Below are 20,261 nucleotides of genomic sequence, written 5' to 3' on the forward strand. Positions count from 1 at the left end.
GCAGCGGCACCCATTGCCGGCGCCGCTGCCCCGTTGCCTCCCCCCATCCCCAGTGGCATAATTACCTGTTGCCGGGGTCAGGTCCGCGCTGCTTCAGGCCTCCGGCGTGCATCCCCTGCGTCGTTGCTATGCACTGCACGGCGCGGCGCACTGACGTCATGTGCCGCGCCGTGCAGCGCATAGCAACGACGCAGAGGACGCATGCCGGAGGCCTGAAGCAGCGCAGACCCGACCCCGGCAACAGGTAATTATGCAACCGGGGATGGGGGGAGGCAACGGGGCAGCAGCGCCGGCAATGGGTGCCGCTGCCCCTTCTCTCCCCCTGGCTGTCGGCGCTGCTTCTCTCCCCCTGGCTATCGGCCCCGTCAATGGGGCGCCGGCACCGATAGTCACGGGGACAGAACGGGCAGCGGCGCCGATAGCCAGGAGGAGAGAAGGGCCGGCAGCAGGGCTCTAGACCCCAGGAAAGGCAGGGGGAGAGAAGCGGGCAGCGGCCTCTCTCCCCCTGCCTTTCCTGGGGGTGTATCGGGGTATACACGCGCACACACGCACCCTCATTTTACCATGGATATTTGGGTAAAAAACTTTTTTTACCCAAATATCCTTGGTAAAATGAGGGTGCGTGTTATAGGCCGGTGCGTGGTATACCCCAATAAATACGGTAATTAACCATTGCTAAAAACTCAGATAAAATCATAAGATAAATACAAGGTAAATGCTCAAGCAGACATAGATGTATAATGCACAAACAAACATAGCAGCATTATTGCACAAGCAAAGTGTATTGCACTTAATAACCAGCAGCTAGACTACAGACTGAGCTGGAGTTATACAGCCACACCCGCCTAGCACAAGGGTGAAAGGCGTGACTCTTCCATGCCTGGAAAGGAAAGCACAGAAAACCAGAATGCATGAAAAACAAGGTCTGAACAGGGCCTGAAACGGAAAAATGCAAAAACAAATAAACGGACATTACAAATAGGTTCTAATAATGCTTACTGAGTTTGAATGGACTTTTTTATTGTGGTAGAACTAACATCATTTTGCGTTTTCTGCAATTTCTCACTAGTTGGGTAGATGTAGTTTATACTTAGCAGAGCTTAGTGAATACATATTGATGTGTGTCAATTTTTTTTTGAACGGGTCCAAAGTTCAGATTGATAGGAGCAATGTTGAGACTTGAGTAGATTTCTTTGATGTACGTTTATGTTCAACAGCCAAGGTCACCAGGCATCACTATTTTGGATGTAACGGAAGGCCATCTTCATATCCTGGTCCAATTCCTTTAGGTGTATATGTAAGGGCAAGAAGAGCCTGTTTTAGTAAAGAGCTGTTTAACACCTTTAGGACTAGGCTAATTTTGTCCTTAGATGACCAAAGCCTGTTTCACGAATCTGATATGTGTCACCTTATGTTGTAAGAACTTTGGAATGCTTTAAGTTATCCAAGTGATTCTGAGAGATATTGTACACTTTACTGCTACTGTAAGTTTCCACTTGTTCTTTTTTTTGGCAAAAACACCAATAACAACGCCGATTCTGCCGCATGGCATTTTTGTTGTTGTTAAAAAACACTGCAGCCAGATGTTAGATGCAAGTCAAAAGATAACTGCAAAATGCCATATTCACTTGGCGTTTTTCAGTTTGGCGTTTTTTAAAAATCTTTCTGGCATTTCTAAGCTATTTTGGGCTCCCTGGGCATTTTTCAAAAACAACCTCTTGTTGAGACTTTGGCTTTTTTTCGGAAAAATCTTCACGTTTTTATCCCATAGAAGTCTTTGGGAGGGAAAAAATTCCAAGAAAATTGCCATGTGGGTTTTAACTATGGCGTTTTTGCTGGCGATTTTAATTCTTTTTTGGATTTTAGCGATCCAAAAAGGGATGGAGCTACCTTTTTTTTATTAAATTTCGTAGGGTAGCATTAAAAAAAAAAAAAAAAGTTACAGTATGGATGGAAAAATAGTATTTAACGAAATTTATGATTTTTAGAATTACATTTTTATAAATTTTTAAACAGGGACCAATTTATGTGGGCGGGCAGGAACATAAAAATGTAGCCGGCAATATAAAAAATGTATAATTGTAAAAATAATATATTTTTTATAATTAATTTTGTGAAACTTTTTATTAGTAATGTATTTTAATTGTGTTTAATAAAGTGTGTGTTTTATTTTGTTTTCTTTATTTTTGACATTTTTTACAGACTGTTCCATGCTGGGAGTAGTAGTACCTGGACTAATAGACACATTTCCGAGGTGTCACTTCTGACACCCGTTGCAATCCTCCTGTATAATCTATAGAAGGGGGCAGCACGGCTGCACTTCCCCGCTCCCCTGCCCGGCACTATACTTCTCTGTTATGTGAAGTTCTCGTCACATCACATATTCATATTTGCCGCTCGGATCGGTGATTGGCTAGATGGTGTCAGCCAGTCACCGCTCTCAGCAGCATATACGAATCTGTGATGTGAAGATAACTTCACATCTGGATGCTGTGTGGGCAGGGGACCAGAGAAGTGCGGCCGTGCCGCCCGCTTCTATAGCTTATACTGAAGCATCGCAACGGGTGTCAGAAGTGATTAATGCAGGTACTACAGCTCCCACAGGGGTGTGGAAATTTTATAAAAAACTACTTGTCCACGGGACTAAAATGGAGCAAAATCTACTTCATGACGTCCTTCTACTTCATGACGGCCAATTTTCGCTTTTACGCTCTGATTTTTTCCTCCTCGCCCTATAATAGCCATAACTACCTACTATAATGATACCTTTTTAATTTTTCAATAACATTCTCTGAACCAAAAAATATATATTAGGTGAACTGAAATTGAAATAGTAAAAGATAATTTTGCAGATTTGGTGGTTTTTTTTCTTTGCCATTTACCTTGTGGTTGAGGTAACATGTTGTTTTGATACCTTAGGTCGCCTGATTACAGCAATACCAGATTTGTATGGTCTACATCATGTTTTACAAATTTAAAAAAAATTCTAAACTTTTTTGAATTGTTATTTTTTGACCCCTGTAGCTTTATTTTTTTTCCACATACCAGGCTGTATGAGGGCTAATCTTTTGCGCCATAATTGGAGATTTTCCTATCCTAGGTGACGGAAAATATAGATTTTATGAAAGACAGGAGGCGAGCATTATAGTGCATTTCTTTCTTTACTGCGGGAAATATAGCAGCAACATTAAAACGTTTTTTCAATAGTTAACAAGAAAAACTTTGAGGTACACAAATGTACAGGTGTTAATCATAGGTAGTACAACCTAGCATGCTGTATCTAGTAGTACCCAATGAGCATAAGGCCCAGGTAATATAAACCCTGCACTGACACAACTAGCCCTCTTTCTTTGATGAGCCATTTAAAAAGAACGTTCACATGAAGAAAAATATATGCTAAAGTCTATGAAACTGGAACAACTTGAAGACTGAAATTTTTCTGAAAGGAAGCCTCCGTCAAACCGAAAAGTTCATTCATCTGTGAATCTGAAGAAAAACTTGAACAAGAAACGAGAAGATGATCCAAAAGGAACAGAAATAACCCAGATAGGTCCACATGTCCTGGTGATTAGTAGGCTGAAATAAAATAAAAATTGTTAGTGGGTGGGAAAACGGGAGGGATAATGCTCGCCTCCTGTCTTTCATAAAATCTATATTTTCCGTCACCTAGGATAGGAAGATCTCCTATTTTATGACAAGACAGGAGGGCTTCGCATTATAGTGCATGTTCAAAGCTTAAGATATATCTATTATAATGTCTCACATCTAAATAATAAATAATCAACTACATTTAAAACTCTAAAACAGAGACATAGAAACATGGTGTTCAGGTCTGAAATAGAAAGATTTAAAAGTGGATTCAGATGACCAGTTGGCTGCTTTAAGGAGATCTGATAGTGATCCCCCAGATTGAATGAGTTTAGTAGAAACAGCGCTTCTGGTGGAATGTGCTCCAAATTTTGATATATCAATATTAGCCATGGCCATGACCGATTTAATCCATCTGGCTAAGGTAGAAGAAGAAACCGGTAAGTGTGGTTTACAATAAGAAATAAGAGGTTGAGAATGAGAAGGATGGCGGATAGATTTTGTCTTGTTCTCATAAGCAAGTAGACAGCGGACAGCACAGAGTTTATCATTGTGAGGGAAAGCCGGATAGAACACCTGGTGAATATTGGTTTTGGTTCTTCTATGAACCGAAAAGGACACCCCTTGAGGTGAGAACTGTCTATGAGAAATATCTAGAGCCTTGACATCCGAAATTCTTTTAATTGAGATGAGGCAAAGTAAAGTGGAAAGTTTAAAAGATAAGAGTTTTAAGGACAATGAATCATTATCCTCCCAACTCGTAAAAAGATCAAGAAGAAGATTAACATCCCAAGTGGATTGATATCTAGGAGTCGGGGGTCGTCTAAAACGAATCCCTTTAAGTAATTTGCAAACCAAAGGATGTTTACCGATGGAAATGGAATTAACGGGAGTATGATAAAAGGAAATAGCTGAACGATAGAGATTTATAGTACGGTATGCTTTACCCGCATCAAAGGCATCCGAAAGATAATTCAGAATGTGTGGGATAGGTGCAGATAAGGGATCCAATTCCCGTTGTATGCACCAATCAGCCCAAAGTTTCCAGGCTGATCTGTAAGCAACCCTGGTACCTGGGGCCCAGGCATCCGAAAGAATTTCTCTAGTTGTATGAGAAAATTCTGTCTCTGTGGGAGATGTCCTGAAATTAACCATGCCACTAAAGGAAGTTGATGGGATAATACTAGAGGATGAGAGTTCCCAAGTGGATCTAGCAGGAGATTCTGGAAGATGGGAAGAACCCTCGGGAAATCGATCAGCATACCCAAAATCTGTGGGAACCATGGTTGAGAAGGCCACCATGGAGTTATCAGAACTACAGTTGCTTTCTGCATAGCAACCTGGACCAGAAATCTGGGAATCAGATTGAAGGCATATAGTGTTTTCTGTGGCCAAATTTGAATGAAGGCGTCCGTCCCTGCTTATTCCGGATCCGGACGCCAACTGAAGAACCATGGGATCTGACGGTTGAGTCTGGATGCAAACAGGTCCAGATACAAAGGACCCCAAATCTGTTGTATTTGTTGGAAAACGCAATGATCCAATATCCAGTCGCTGGAGTCTTTCAAATAACGTGAATTCCAATCTGCTATGGTGTTGGAGAGACCTGGAAGATATTCGGCCTTGAGAGTAATGTCCCTGTCCAAGCAGAAGTGCCATAGGTCCTTGGCTATATTGGACAACATAGAGGATTGTGTTCCTCCTAGGCGATTGATATATTGAACCGCTGAAATATTGTCCATACGAAGTAAGACACATTGTTGAAACTTGTCCTTCGCGAAACTCTTCAGAGCAAAGAAACCCGCTAAGAGTTCTAAACAGTTGATGTGATATTGGGTCTCTGAGGATGACCATTTGCCCCCAGTGGAGAGAGGACCACAACGAGCTCCCCAACCAAGGAGACTCGCGTCTGACTCCAAAATCAAGTCTGGAAGGGAATTGAAAATCGCTTTCCCGTTCCATTCTTGTATGTGTTGAAGCCACCATAAGAGTTCCTCTCTGGCTTCTGAAGAAAGAGGAACCTCGTCCGAATACCCAAGACCTTCTCTTAGATGTTGGATTTTCAGACGCTGCAATGCCCGATAATGTAATGGGGCTGAGAATATAGCTTGAATGGATGCGGAAAGAAGTCCCATGATACGTGCTATGGAACGAAGAGAAATGAGATCCTTGTTGAGAAGTGACCGTATTTCTTTGCGGATAGTCTTCAATTTCTTCATGGGAAGACTCAATAAAGCTGATCGGGTATTGATCAAAAATCCCAAAAATTCCAGTTCTTGAGAAGGAATAAGGATTGACTTGTCGATATTGATTAGAAATCCTAATTCGGTCAGGAGTGATAGCGTCCACTTCATGTGGGAATAAGCTTGATGGACTGAATTGGCCATAATAAGGATGTCGTCCAAATATATTATAAGACGAATCCCCCTTGATCGTAAAAGAGCCACTACTGGTTTCATTAGCTTGGTGAAACACCAAGGGGCCAAAGAGAGTCCGAATGGGAGGCAAGTGAATTGCCAATTATGTGTCGTTCCAAATAAATTGGAGTAAGGGTTGACAAGATGGATGAATTGGGACTGTAAGATATGCGTCCTTTAGGTCGATTTTTATCAACCAATCGTTCTGAAGAAGGATATCCCTGAGAAGATGGATGCCTTCCATCTGTAAATGACGATAGCATACGAAATTGTTTAATATTTTTAAATTTATAACTGGACGATAACCTGAATCTTTCTTTTTTTACCAAGAACAGGTTGCTGACAAAACCTGGGGAATTTAATGGGACCGGGATAATGGCTTGTTTGGAATAAAGGTCTTTTATTTCTGATTGTATCAGAATCTGATCCTCTTTTGTAAAATGAATAGGATGAGGAATCTCTGTCTGTATAGGACTGGCTATGAGTTCTATTTGGTAACCTTTCACAGTATTGAGGATCCATTGGTCGGAAGAGATCCCAGCCCAAAGGTGGGAAAAAAGAAGGAGTCTTCCGCCCACTGGAGGATGGGAAGAAAGATTGGGAGGGAGTCTTACCTTGGGGTCTGGAACGTGTGTATCCTCTTTGTCCTCTCGGACAATGTCCTCATGGACTTGCCCAGTAAGGGAAGAAGGGTTGTGGTTGAGGGGGAGGGATTTGGAAGGAAGCTCTGTCTGTCTGGTAAGAGGGACCTCTATATTGTGCTCTATATTGGGGATATCGGCCGGGAAAACGGCCCCTACTTCTCCCGGCCCTTCCCAAAAATTATGAGGGGAAAACTTTTTTGAGGGATGACTGGGCCTTGTCTAGTGATGAGAAAAGGCCCACGTATTTCGATATTTCTTTAATAAACTGTTCTCCAAAGAGAAAACCTCCTGTGGGGGAAGGAGGTTGAGTGGTAGCTAAGTGGGTCAATTGAGGATCTAGTTTTAATAATATTGATCGTCTCCTTTCAGTACAGAAAGCTTCATTAATGTTACCAAAAAGGCATATAGCCCTCTGTATCCAACCCCTAAGGGTGTTAGCATCCACCATAGTGCCAGAATTATAAGCATTCTCAGTAATTTCCATAATTTTTGTCAGGGGACCTAATAAATCTAAAAATTTGTCCTGGCAAATTTAGAAATTTCGGTCCATACCTTTTTTGGGATTTTTACCCGATTTTTGAATATATCTTACTAGAATTGGATCTAGTTCGGGTGTTTGGGCAGCATTCAAGGGTCTTGGACACTCTGCTCTAAGTTTCTTTCTATCTTTATTGTCCAAGCTTTTTCTTATCCAATAAGATATGAATTTCTCTATTTCGGGATTAGGCGTCCACTCCCCAGATCTGGGATGTACTATTTGGGAGGGGTCAAAAAAGGGAAGTCCTTGACCATCTAGGATGGTGGACTCAGAAAAATTATTAAAACTATCAAAATAAATGTCTACACCCTCATTATTTTCAGGTACATATGAAGGGTCTTCAACATCCGACAATTCGGAGTAATCGTCTGCCATATCATTTTCATCCTCATATAAAACAGCATCATCACCCTCATTAATCTCGTAGTAATCCGAGGGGTTAACAGTATCTGAGGCAAAAGTGACCCGTTTATTAGAGTTCTCCTCCCGGGTAGAGGGTATGGGATGGGATTTTTCCGCATCATGTTCATGGTTACTGGTGGAAGGCAAATCAGCATTAGTTTGTAAACCTCTGGCACTGGTAACTATTTTCCTTTGTTTATTAGCAAGGAGGTTGTCATGAGATACATGTCTCCTTTTTGCAGAGCATTTTTTAGCCTGCTGCGTCTGATGTTCTTTATGTGCAGACGTTTGAGAGATTGCCATAGCAACAGATTTGACTAAAGATTCCTGCATAGCTGCCATAGCATTATTAACAGCAGAATGTACGGACCTAGAAACAGAGTGGTCCACTAATGATTGAATTTGGTCATTAGACATTGTTTCAGGGTTAGAAGCCTCCATCCTAATTAACAATTAATTAATTCAGTCAGTGACCAAAAGAAACAATATATATATTTGAAGTATAATAGAGAACTCTATATGTAGGTAAACTAGGCTATAACCAGTGAGAAGTGACCCAGTTTATAAAATAATTAATTAACAATTAATATTATAGTGAGTGACTGTTAAAAGAATAGCAAATAATTCTCTATAAACTGTCCTGAAAAGGACAGTAAAATAGAAAGGAGTATATATATATATATATATATATATATATATATATATATATATATATAAATACACTGCAGGAGCACTGGCTGGACTGAGGAGACAGTGACTGTGAGCTGTGAGCTGCTGTGAGGTGAAGACGCGTCTGACAGGAGAAAGGCGGGAGTGGTTTGAAGTGATCACCACTTCAGACAAAATCTTGCGACACTACGCTGTGTCTGCAAGATTAGGCTCGCATGAGGGAGAAAGGCTGTGTGTGTGAAGAGAGAAAACTGTGACCTAGCAGAGGGGTAGCCGGTGATAACAGAAGTTATAGATAAGAGGGAAAGATTAGGAACGGAACAGTAATGTTAACAGCAAACGGAAGGGAAAGAGAAAAAAGGAATAAAAGGAGTGAATAGAAGATATGCAATGAAAGTATGGGTTAATGAATGATAATGGAAAATAGGAAATATACAATATAGGAAATATAGAAAAATATAGATTCACTATACACTGCAATAAGTATGAATAGAATGGGTACTTATCTGAAGTGTAGCAGCAAAGAAAGACGGTTAGTTGTGTCAGTGCAGGGTTTATATTACCTGGGCCGTATGCTCATTGGGTACTACTAGATACAGCATGCTAGGTTGTACTACCTATGATTAACACCTGTACATTTGTGTACCTCAAAGTTTTTCTTGTTAACTATTGAAAAAACGTTTTAATGTTGCTGCTATATTTCCCGCAGTAAAGAAAGAAATGCCTTATAATGCGAAGCCCTCCTGTCTTGTCATAAAATCAGTTTTTTTTGTATCGGTACCATTTTGGTATTTATCTGACTTTTTAATCACTTTTAAACTTTTTTTTCTGGGATATTATAAAAATTGCAATTCTGTGGTTTGGTATTTTTTTTACATTTACCATACGGGATACATAATGTTATATTTTAATAGGTCGTACAATTACGCACAAAGCGATACCAAATATGTTTATTTTTATTATGTTTGCATGTTTTTATATAGGAAAAGGGGGTGATTTGAACTTTTAACATGGAAGGGTTAATGTGTTTTTTTTAAAACTTTTATTAAAACTGCTCGCTCCATACAGACTGCAGAGCGCCGCAGCGCTTGTCAGGTTCGGCCCTGCTTGCCCGAAGCTGGGCTAAGGGCCGGAAAAATTCACCTGCCCGGCACCCGGAACTGCATGTCCCAGGCGTCGGGCGATAGGAATTCCACATCCCAGTCCCAGCATGGAGCAGAGTATGCTCCATGTTGGGAGCAGTAGTACCTGCAGTTAAGGACAGATCACAGCGGGTGTCACTCCCAACACCTAATGCGATCGTCTTTTAGATTCCTGAGATGCGGAGCGACTTTCTTCTGCCCTCCGCATCTCTGCACTATAAGGCCGGCCCCAGTGATGTGAATATAAATTCAAATCACTGATTCATATATGCCGCTCAGATCGTTGATTGGCTGGCACCATATGGCCAATCACCGCTCTGAATCTGTGATGTGAAGAAAACTTCATATCACAGAGAAGTATAGTGCCGGGCAGGGGAGTGGAGAAGTGCGGCAATGCCTCCCGCTTCTATAGATTATACAGGAGGATCGCAATGGGTGACAGAAGTGGCACCTGGGGCGATCTGTATATTTGTTCCATGCTGGGAGTAGTAGTACCTGGACTGTCTGTTCCATGCTGGGAGTAGTAGTAGTACCTAAAAAATAAAATAAAAAAAGTAAAACAACCACTTTATTAAACACATAATTCAAATACCGTATTTATCGGCGTATAACACGCACTTTTTAGACTAAAATTTTTAGCCTAAAGTCTGTGTGCGTGTTATACGCCGATACACCCCCAGGAAAGGCAGGGGGAGAGAGGCCGTCGCTGCCCGCTTCTCTCCCCCTGCCTTTCCTGGGGTCTAGAGCGCTGCTGCCGGCCCTTCTCTCCCCCTGGCTATCGGCACCGCTGCCCGTTCTGTCCCCCTGGCTATCGGTGCCGGCGCCGATAGCCAGGGAGAGAGAAGCGGCGCCGACAGCCAGGGGGAGAGAAGGGGCAGCGGCACCCATTGCCGGCGCCGCTGCCCCGTTGCCTCCCCCCATCCCCGGTGGCATAATTACCTGAGTCCGGTCCGCGTTGCTCCGCTGCTCCAGGCCTCCATCGTGCGTCCCCGGCGTCATTGCTATGCGCTGAACGGCGCGGCTCATGACGTCAGAGCGCCGCGCCGTGCATAGCAACGACGCTGGGGACGCACGACGGAGGCCTGGAGCAGCGCGGACCGGACTCAGGTAATTATGCCACCGGGGATGGGGGGAGGCAACGGGGCAGCGGCGCCGGCAATGGGTGCCGCTGCCCCTTCTCTCCCCCTGGCTGTCGGCGCCGCTTCTCTCCCCCTGGCTATCGGCGCCGGCACCGATAGTCAGGGGGACAGAACGGGCAGCGGCGCCGATAACCAGGGGGTGAAAAGGGCCGACAGCAGCGCTCTAGACCCCAGGAAAGGCAGGGGGAGAGAAGCGGGCAGCGACGGCCTCTCTCCCCCTGCCTTTCCTGGGGGTATATCGGGGTATACACGCGCACACACGCACCCTCATTTTTTCATGGATATTTGGGTAAAAAACTTTTTTTACCCAAATATCCGTGGTAAAATGAGGGTGCGTGTTATAGGCCGGTGCGTGGTATACCCCGATAAATACGGTACATTACTAATAGAATTTTTCACAAAAGTTATTATAAAAAAATATATTATTTTTACTATTAAATGGCCCCTTCATACATTTGTAATATTGCCGGCTATATCTAAAAAATATAACATTTGTTAAGTGCAATTTTTTCCATCCCTACTGCATCCTTTTTTTTTTTTTTCTTTTTTTTTTGGTACAGAGGGGTCAAAATGCAATTTCCACACAAAGGCAAAAACGCCAAAACACAAACCATTATTTCAAGGCCAACATGCCTTCTCTAACATTCAAACTGTCTTGATGTATGCCTACTGTTTTTAAAAATTGTAGCATGTCACACTTTTTCATTTGTTTAGTATAAGGAATATTTTTGTATTTGCTTTTTTGATAATAATGTTTTCATCATCTTTCAGCTCCCATTGAACCTATGCCCAGTGGACAAATAGCCATGGATTATCTGGACCTTTTTGTTAATTCAACATTGCTCTCTGGACTTATTAACCTGTGCAAGCAGAAACCATCTGACCCATATGTACGTTAAGTTACACTTATATGACCTGTGTTTATGTCAGAGTGAGGCTTTATATTATATCTATTTTTAAAATTATATTATGGAGTTAATTAGTTAGCATTTCTAAAATGCAGTGTTTTTCAGCCCAGTCCTCAAGAAACCTCAACAGATCATGTAGTGAATGTATCACCTAGATTTTTTGTACTGATTAGGCTGATACTGAAAAATGTTTTTTTCTAATCTGTTCTATTCTCTAATTGTAATTTATTCATATATTTTTGAACATTATTATGGGGGAAGCAATCTTGCCTGAGCTGTTTTTAACCATATTTAGAAATATGACTTACAGAAGGCCCAATGAACACAGGCAAATATAGACTGAAGCTGTCCTATTCACATGGATGGGAAATAGGTCTGGACATAGTCTGTGACCTTTTCAGAGGTCATTCTATTGGGAGAGGGAGGCTGATGTGTGCACCTTTTTATCTAAACATTGGTGTTACCTTTCACTGTAATCCTGCCAGGAATAAGGAGGTTACTGCTAGCAAGTCTCAGCTTTGTTTTAGCCCTGGTGGCCAGAAGGCAAACTGCAAGATATATATATATATATATATATATATATATATATATATATATTTTTTTTTATTTTTTTTAAAGAATACTTGTAAGAACAACAATAGGGTCTGGCACTACCACAACAATCAGACCACAGTGTGGGCAGCGACCAAAGATAAAACCGGACAGTTCATGTGCAGATTCAGGTGGTGCAGCGAGTATAGGAATCTCATTCAGCAGATAATAGAAGAAAAGACTCGGCGGCTCACCATTCTGCAGAAACTTCTTTTATTCACAGGAGGCACATAATGCAGGGAAGGGCAAGGAATGAGGCAGGGGGTGCGGGTAGAACAGCGCGGTTTTGTGCTGCTCTGGCACTTCTTCAAGCTACATGCACACTGAGTTCTCCCATTGCCTTAATGGTATGTGCACACTAAGATTTATTTAGAGCCGAATTTCACTTGCAGCAGTCTCCCATTGTTTTAATAGAATTCTGCTGCACCACTGTACACTGAACAATTTAGTAAATTCCTCATTCTGAATCAAAAAAATGAAAATGTATATTATTTTGTCGGAATACTGCCCAAACTGCATTGCCGTCATTGGGGACAGTGCATGTCCAAGTCGTCCGAGCGCCGATTAATATAGGTGGCGCCAGCTGTACACAAAATATCCGCCTGGAATTTCTCCGGGGCAGATGTTCTCAGTGTACTCAAAAGGTGACCCTTAACGACGCCGGACGTAAATGTACGTCCGGGTGAGCTGGTACTTAATGCACCAGGACGTACATTTACATCCTATGCATAACTGCGAGCATCGGAGGGATGCTGGGGTCATGCGCGGCAGGTCCCGGCTGCTGATAGCAGCCAGGGACCCTCCAGTAATGGCGGATGTCCGCAATTAACCCCTCAGATGCCGTGATCAATACAGATCACGGCATCTGCAGCATCGCGGTCACTAAAATGGATTATCGGATCGCCTGCAGTGCTGTCGCAATGATCCGATCATCCAGAACGGCAGACGGAGGTCCCCTTCACCTGCCTCCGCTGCCTTCCACGGGTCTTCTGCTCTGGTCTGCGATCGAGCAGACCAGAGCAGAAGATGTCGATCATACTGATCAGTGCTATTTCCTATGCATAGCACTGAACAGTATTAGCAATCAAATGATTGCTATAAATAGTCCCCTATGGGGACTGTTAAAGTGTAAAAATAAAAGTAAAAAAAAGTGTGAAAACCCCCCTCCCCCAATAAAAACGTAAATTGTCCCATTTTCCCTATTTCACCCCCAAAAAAGTGTAAATTTTTTTATATACATATTTGGTATCGCCGCGTGCGTAAATATCCAAACTATTAAAATGTTAATGATACCATACGGTGAACGGCGTGAACGTAAAAAAAATAAAAAGTCCAAAATAGCTGCTTTTTCATAACATTTTTTTTTAACATTTTTTATAAAAAATTTATTAAAAGTTTTATATCAGCAAATTTGGTATCAATAAAAAGTATCATGGCGCAAAAAATTTGCCCTCATACCGCCGCTTATACGGAAAAATAAAAAAGTTATAGGTCTTTTATATGTTATAGGGATTTTAAACATACTAATTTGGTTAGAAAGTTTGAGATTTTTTATATCATGTATATCATTTTAATCGTATTGACCCAAAGAATAAAGAACACATGTCATTTTTACCGTAAATTGTACGGCATGAAAACGAAACCTTCCAAAATTAGCAAAATTGTTTTCTTTTTCATTTCCCCACACAAATTGTATTTTTTTTGGTTGCGCCATACATTTTATGGTATAGTGAGTGATGGCATTACAACGGACAACTGGTCGTACAAAAAAACAAGCCCTCATACTAGTCTGTGGATGAAAATATAAAAGAGTTATGATTTTTTGAAGGCGAGGAGGAAAAAACGAAAAAGTAAAAAGTCCTTAAGTCCCAAATGGCCTGAGTCCTTAAGGGGTTAAGATGTCCCTCCTAATACAATCTCACAGATATAAAAAAAAAAAAAAAAAAAATCAGTAAAATCACATTTCATCCTTCATGCTAATGCAGTTATATCGGTTGGAACATTGGATAAAAACATAATTTAAGGTCCGCAAGTCATACATGTCCACTCCCGGTGGGTTTAACTTACGATTCATCCGGCATTCCTAATACAAGCAAGGCCTGGAAGAGAGTTCAGTTTGTGTTCCGGCAGCACTCACTGAGCTGGTCACCTGACCGTGTGGTCGCTTCCACTCCTTAAAGGAGTAGTCCGGCGCGCACTTTTCTCATTTTATCCCGTCCGGGCTGCAAAATAAAAGAAAACAAACTTTCTCTTGCCTGCCAACGAGCCCCCGGAGCTCCGGTACAGGTGTTCGGTCCCCGGGCTGTATTCTTCTTACTTCCTGTTTAGCCCGGCACATCACACGGAGCTTCAGCCTATCACCGGCCGCAGCGTTGTCCTGCCTCGGCTGGTGATAGGCTGAAGCTCCGTGTGACGTGTCGGGCTAACAGGAAGTAAGAAGAATACAGCCCGGGGACCGAACACCTGTACCGGAGCTCCGGGGGCTCGTTGGCAGATAAGAGAAAGTTTGTTTTCTTTTATTTTGCAGCCCGGATGGGATATAATGAGAAAAGTGCGTGCTGGACTACTCCTTTAAAGGAGTACTATGGTGCTTTTTTTTTTAATTAACTCTCCGTGCCCGGGCTGCAAAATGAAACAAAACAAACTTTAACTCACCTGCATATTTTACCCCATTGCTCCGATGTTGGTGTCCCGTTCTCTGGTCCCTGTCTTCTTCCACTTCTGCGGGAGATTTCTGCGGCCGGTGATACGCTGAGAGCAGCCTGACTCACCGACCCGCAGGAAGCGGAAGAAGATAAGGACCAGAGAACGGGACATCGGAGCAACGGGGCAACGTAGGCAGGTGAGTTAAAGTTTGTTTTGTTTCATTTTGCAGCCCGGGCACGGAGGGTTAATAAAAAAAAAAGGGCCATAGTACTCCTTTAAGCACTTCAGGGCGCTACCATCTATCAGTCTCGGAGGGAGGGGGGAGCAAGGGGAGCGACCTCACTCCCGTCACCTCCATACCAACACTATCCACCGCTGGTGTCACGGATCGGTTGTCAGTCCCGTACTTCCTCTACCCGCCATCCCCGATTCTTGAGGAGGCGAGAGGGCATCTTGCTCCCTCCTTCCTTGGCGTCCCCACCTAATGGCATCCCCAGTCGGGCATTGTTCCTCTGGTCACTGGAAGGAGGTAGGAGGGAGTAAGCGGAGAGGCTGCAGAGAAGGGGAGGAGGAGCCACTCGTGCATGCGGACACATGCCATGATGTTTCTCCCCACATGAAAACCCTCCAAATACAGTCTACACATCTGATATTGAGTGCAAGAGAGACCCTGGCACACACTTTTATGATAACAAAATTGTTTTAGCATAACTTACTGGGGTTCCTTGAGGAGTGGATTAGGAAACACTGATTTAATGGAATGTAATGATTAAATGTGGGGAGAACAATGCAAATATTATAACTAAAAGACCACCGGAAACCCAAATTGCTTGTCCTGCAGACATTTAATCACTCTATTTATAAAACAGGAGGCTGTTCATACAGTGCTGTTGTATCATGGTTTTCAACATACTTTAGTTAAAATGCTGTGGCTTTAGGAAACCTCTGTGTATTTTTTGATCGGTGCAAAAACTAAAATAGAACAGCGACAGCCTTACTATGTTCTAGTAGCAGCTTTAACCACACCATGTACAGCATACAAGATACAGTATCTTAAATGATGCCTGTACAAAACAGAGAATATAAACTGCCCACGGTTCTCAATTACTCTACATTTGACACTTTGAATGTCCCCATTTCTTCTGAGTATGGAAATACCCCATATGTGGACATAAAGTGCTCTGCATGTGCACTACAATGCTCAGAAGAGAAGGAGCAACATTTGGCTTTTGGAAAGAGAATTTTGCTGAAATAGATTTTGGGGGGTATGTTGCATTTAGAAAGTCCCCAGGGTGCCCGAACAGTGGAAAAAAAAAAAAAAAACACATGGCACACTATTTGGGAAACTACACCCCTCAAGGAATGTAACAAGGGTAAAGTGAGCCTTAACACCCCACAGGTGTTTGGTTACTTTTCGTTAAAGTTGGACATGAAAATGAAAAATTAGATTTTTAACACTAAAATGCTGGTGTTACCACAAATGTTTCATTTTCACATGGGGTAATAGGAGAAAAAGGCCCCCAACATTTGAAGCCCAATTTCTCCCGAGTAAGGAAATACCCCATATGTGGACGTAAAGTGCTTTCCTGGCACACTACAGGTCTCAGAAGAGAAGAAGCGCCATAGGCCTTTGGGAGAGAGCATTTGGCTAGAATTGAAGTCGGGCCATGTGCGTTTACAAAGCCTCATTGTGCCAGAACAGCAGAAACCCCCCACATGTGACACCATTTTGGAAACTACACCCCTAAAGGAACGTAACAAAGGTTATAGTGAGTACTTACACCTCACAGGTTTTTGAACAGTGGGCCGTAAAAATGAAAAATTATTTTTTTAACACAAAAATTAGGGTGTTACCCCAAATTTTTCATTTTCACAAGGGGTAATAGGAGAAAATGTCCCCCCAAATTTTTAACTCCATTTAACTTGAGTAAGGAAATTCCCCAGAACAGTGGAACCCCCCACATGTGACCCCATTTTGGAAACTACAAACCCTCACGGAATGTTATAAGGGGTGCAGTGAGCATTTACACCCACTGGCGTTTGACAGATCTTTGGAACAGTGGGCTGTGCAAATAAAAAAACATTTTTTTTCCATTTTTACGGATCACTGTTCAAAAAATGTGTCAGACACCTGTGGGGTGTAAATGCTCACTGTACCCCTTGTTACATTCTGTGTGCGCTCCCCAGCATCATACGGGCGCTCTGCCACTGCAGAGCTCGTCGTGGCACCCCGCTCTGACCCTGCAGCTTCATATCAGCCCTTATGCAGCACTATGTGGGATCCCCTACCCCTGTGATACGCTACATGCTGAGGATAGGGGTCCAGTGTTATTGTTCCCGGTATAATCGCCATTGACCATAAGCAGGTTATACTTCCTGCCAGGGATCTATATTTTGTACCACATAGCTGCCATTTTATCTATACATTTATAATCTAAATAATGATTGGGCTTACTGCTGCAGTCTTTTGATTAGTTCTGACACCTACACTTATCATTATATGTGTTTTTGTTACCTCTGCATTCTGATCTACCCCTGATGAAGTTCACTATGAACAGAAATGCGTTGGGTATTTGTGCTATAAGAAGGGGTCTTTTGTCAATACTACTTGGTGTACAGTTACTTAGAATTGTTCTGCGATAACCGGGGATGTGCATCTTTGTTCCCTCTTTCAGTTGTTCCCTATTTTGGTGAGAGGTCACTTTGATACATACACTGTATTCCTTTTTATTTGGTGTGTATTTTAGTATCTATTAATTAAAAGTTATATTTTAAGGCACCTACTCAGTAGTTTACACTACATTCTGTGAGGGGTGTAGTTTTCCAAAATGGGTCACCTGTGGGGGGGGGTCCACTGTTCAGGCAGTATGGGGGCTTTGTTAAAGTACATGGCCTTCAATTCCAGCCAAATTCTCTCTCCAGAAAACAACTTTTGCTCCTTCTCTTCTGAGCATTGTAGTGCGCCCGCAGAGCTTTTTACATCCACATATAGGGTATTTGTATACTCATAAGAAATGGGGTTACAAATTTTGGGGGCTTTTTCTCCTATTACCCTTTGTGAAAATGAAAAGTTTGGGGTAACACCAGAATTTCAGTGAAAAAAATGCAATTTTTCATTTTCACTTCCAACTTGAATAAAAATTCATCAAACACCTGTGGGGTATTAAGGCTTACTGCACCCCTTGTTACCTTTTTTGAGGGGTGTAGTTTCCAAAATGGGGTCACATGGGGTGTTTTTTTTTTTTTTTTTTGAGTTTATGTCAGAACCGCTGTAATGGTTACCCCTGTGCAAATCACCAATTAAGCCCTCAAATGTACATGTGTGCTCTCACTCCTGAGCCCTGTTGTGCGCCTGTGGAGCACTTTACATCCACTTATGGGGTATTTTCGTACTCGGGAAAAATTGTGTTACAAATTTTGGGGGTCTTTTTCTCCTTTTACCTCTTGTGAAAATGAAAAGTATGGGGCAACACCAGCATGTTAGTGTAAAAAATTACATTTTTTTTACACTAACATGCTGGTGCAGATCCCAACTTTTCCTTTTCATAAGGGGTAAAGGTAGAAAAAGACCCCCAAAATTTGTAAAACTATTTTTCCAGAGTACGAATATACCCCATATGTGGCCCTTAACTGTTGCCTTGAAATATGACAGGGCTCCAGAGTGAGCGACAACTCCCAGCATGCAACGACAGACCGTGCATGATGGGATTTGTAGTTATGCAACAGCTGGAGGCACACTGGTTAGGAAACACTGAGTTACAGAACCTAACTCAACGTTTTTCAACCAGTGTGCCTCCAGCTGTTGCAAAACTACAACTCCCAGCATGCACTGACAGACCTTGCATGCTGGGAGAGGCCTCTGGTTCTGATCCTGAAGCCAGTGATCGGGGGCCCCCACTGCCAGTGTCCACTCCCGGCACCCGCTCTCTCCCTCCAGTCTAGGGGCAGAGCAGGTGCCATTAGTGACACTGCACAGCAGGAGTCCTGATTTGTCAGCCGGTATCAGCCGACGAATTAGGGCGATCATGAGGTGGCACCAGTGTCACCTCACTCCTGCTGGGTAAGCGTGATTGGTGCTGTCTTGGACTGCACCAATCAACCTTTTTTTCTGGGTCACTGGAGACTCGATTGACCCAGAATCGCCGCAAATTGCCGGTCTGAATTGGTCTCAGGACCCCCTTCGGCGATGTCACGGGATGCCTGCTGAATGATTTCAGCATGCATCCCGTTCTGGTCTCCACCCAGCGAACGTCGGGGACCGTAAAACAGCAGGGCGTAAAGGTACGACCTGTGCCCTTAACTGGTTAAGCATCCACCCAAACAAATATAATGTCATCAATGATTGGGTGGGTGTTGACTATGTAGATCAGGGTCTAGTCACATGACATGACAGCTAGTGTCATGTGACTATATTATGGCCACTATAATCACCTGTTCAATCAGTAAACATCCTTGTCTTTCGAACTCATATAATCATGGATTCCTTTCTCAGCCAAATAGATAACTTGAGATAGACAAATACTATTTACTAAGGGCAAATAAAACCCAGTGCTATCTAAAAACACATGTACCCAGACCATATGTCTAGTCTCTTAGTATTCATAAGCTATATAGATCAGTATATAGTCATCAAAACAATATTATAACATGATAATATAGCATAGCAATACCAATGGATACTAACTATAGAAGTATAAGATAGATATCATTAAATATCTGACTATACCAACATTCCACTGCAAGTTTTTATGATACACATTCAGACCACTCAGTGGGAGACATTTATCAATGTTGGTGTAAGGAAGTAAAGATTTTACCCCTGTTTGCTTGGTGTATTGTTTGAACAGTTGCTCAAAATTTACCAAAAGGTGCAAAGGACTTGATAAATTTTGCAAAATTACAGAAACCAGTGAGCTGCAGAGATTGGTTAAAGCTTTAGGTTTTTGCAAAAAAAGTAGGCTTTGGGCAAAAAAAAAAAAAATTCTAAATTGAATTTGCGCAAATAATAAATACAGCTCCTCTGCAAAAAGTGGGGTATGGTGCAAAAATGCAGTTGCGCAAAATTTGCAGGGACATTTAGAAGATTGAAGTGGTGTAAAGCCAATTCTAAATGTCCCCCAGTGTGTACAGAGCAATGGAGTCATAAAATGATAGACAAATGGGGGAGATTTATCAAAACCGGTCCAGAGGAAAAGTTGTTAAGTTGCCCATATCAACCAATCAGACTTATTCTTTCATTTTACAGAGGCCTTTTCAAAAATTAAAGAAGCGATCTGATTGGTTGCTATGGGCAACTCAGCAACTTTTCCTCTGGACAGTTTCTGATAAATCTCCCCCAATGGGTTTCACCATCACACCTGTTCATTCAGGTACTGAATTCATTCAGAGACCTATTGTCCTGTCTAATACACATTGGGGGGTATTTATCAAAACTGGTTGTTCAATGTGGTTTTTTACCCTATTTTTTTTTGCGTTGTTTTCAACGGACTTGCGCCAAATTTATCATTTTTCGCACGCTATATCGTAACTTTGGCGTTTATTGGGGTTTACTAGCCAAAACTGATGGTATGGCACTTT

The 20,261-nt window shown here is 42.3% G+C and overlaps 1 protein-coding gene across 1 annotated transcript in view; it reads left to right on the top strand.

Moving 5' to 3' along the window:
- NME5 (NME/NM23 family member 5) overlaps positions 1 to 20,261 on the top strand; it is a 76,787-nt gene that overhangs the window by 55,353 nt on the left and 1,173 nt on the right. The window contains exon 5 of the mRNA XM_056516568.1: positions 11,311 to 11,429. Within this exon, the coding sequence (XP_056372543.1) occupies positions 11,311 to 11,429 (119 nt within the window). The remainder of the gene's footprint in view (positions 1 to 11,310; positions 11,430 to 20,261) is intronic.

Source organism: Hyla sarda, chromosome 4, assembly GCF_029499605.1.
Source record: "Hyla sarda isolate aHylSar1 chromosome 4, aHylSar1.hap1, whole genome shotgun sequence".
NCBI classification, from domain to species: domain Eukaryota; kingdom Metazoa; phylum Chordata; class Amphibia; order Anura; family Hylidae; genus Hyla; species Hyla sarda.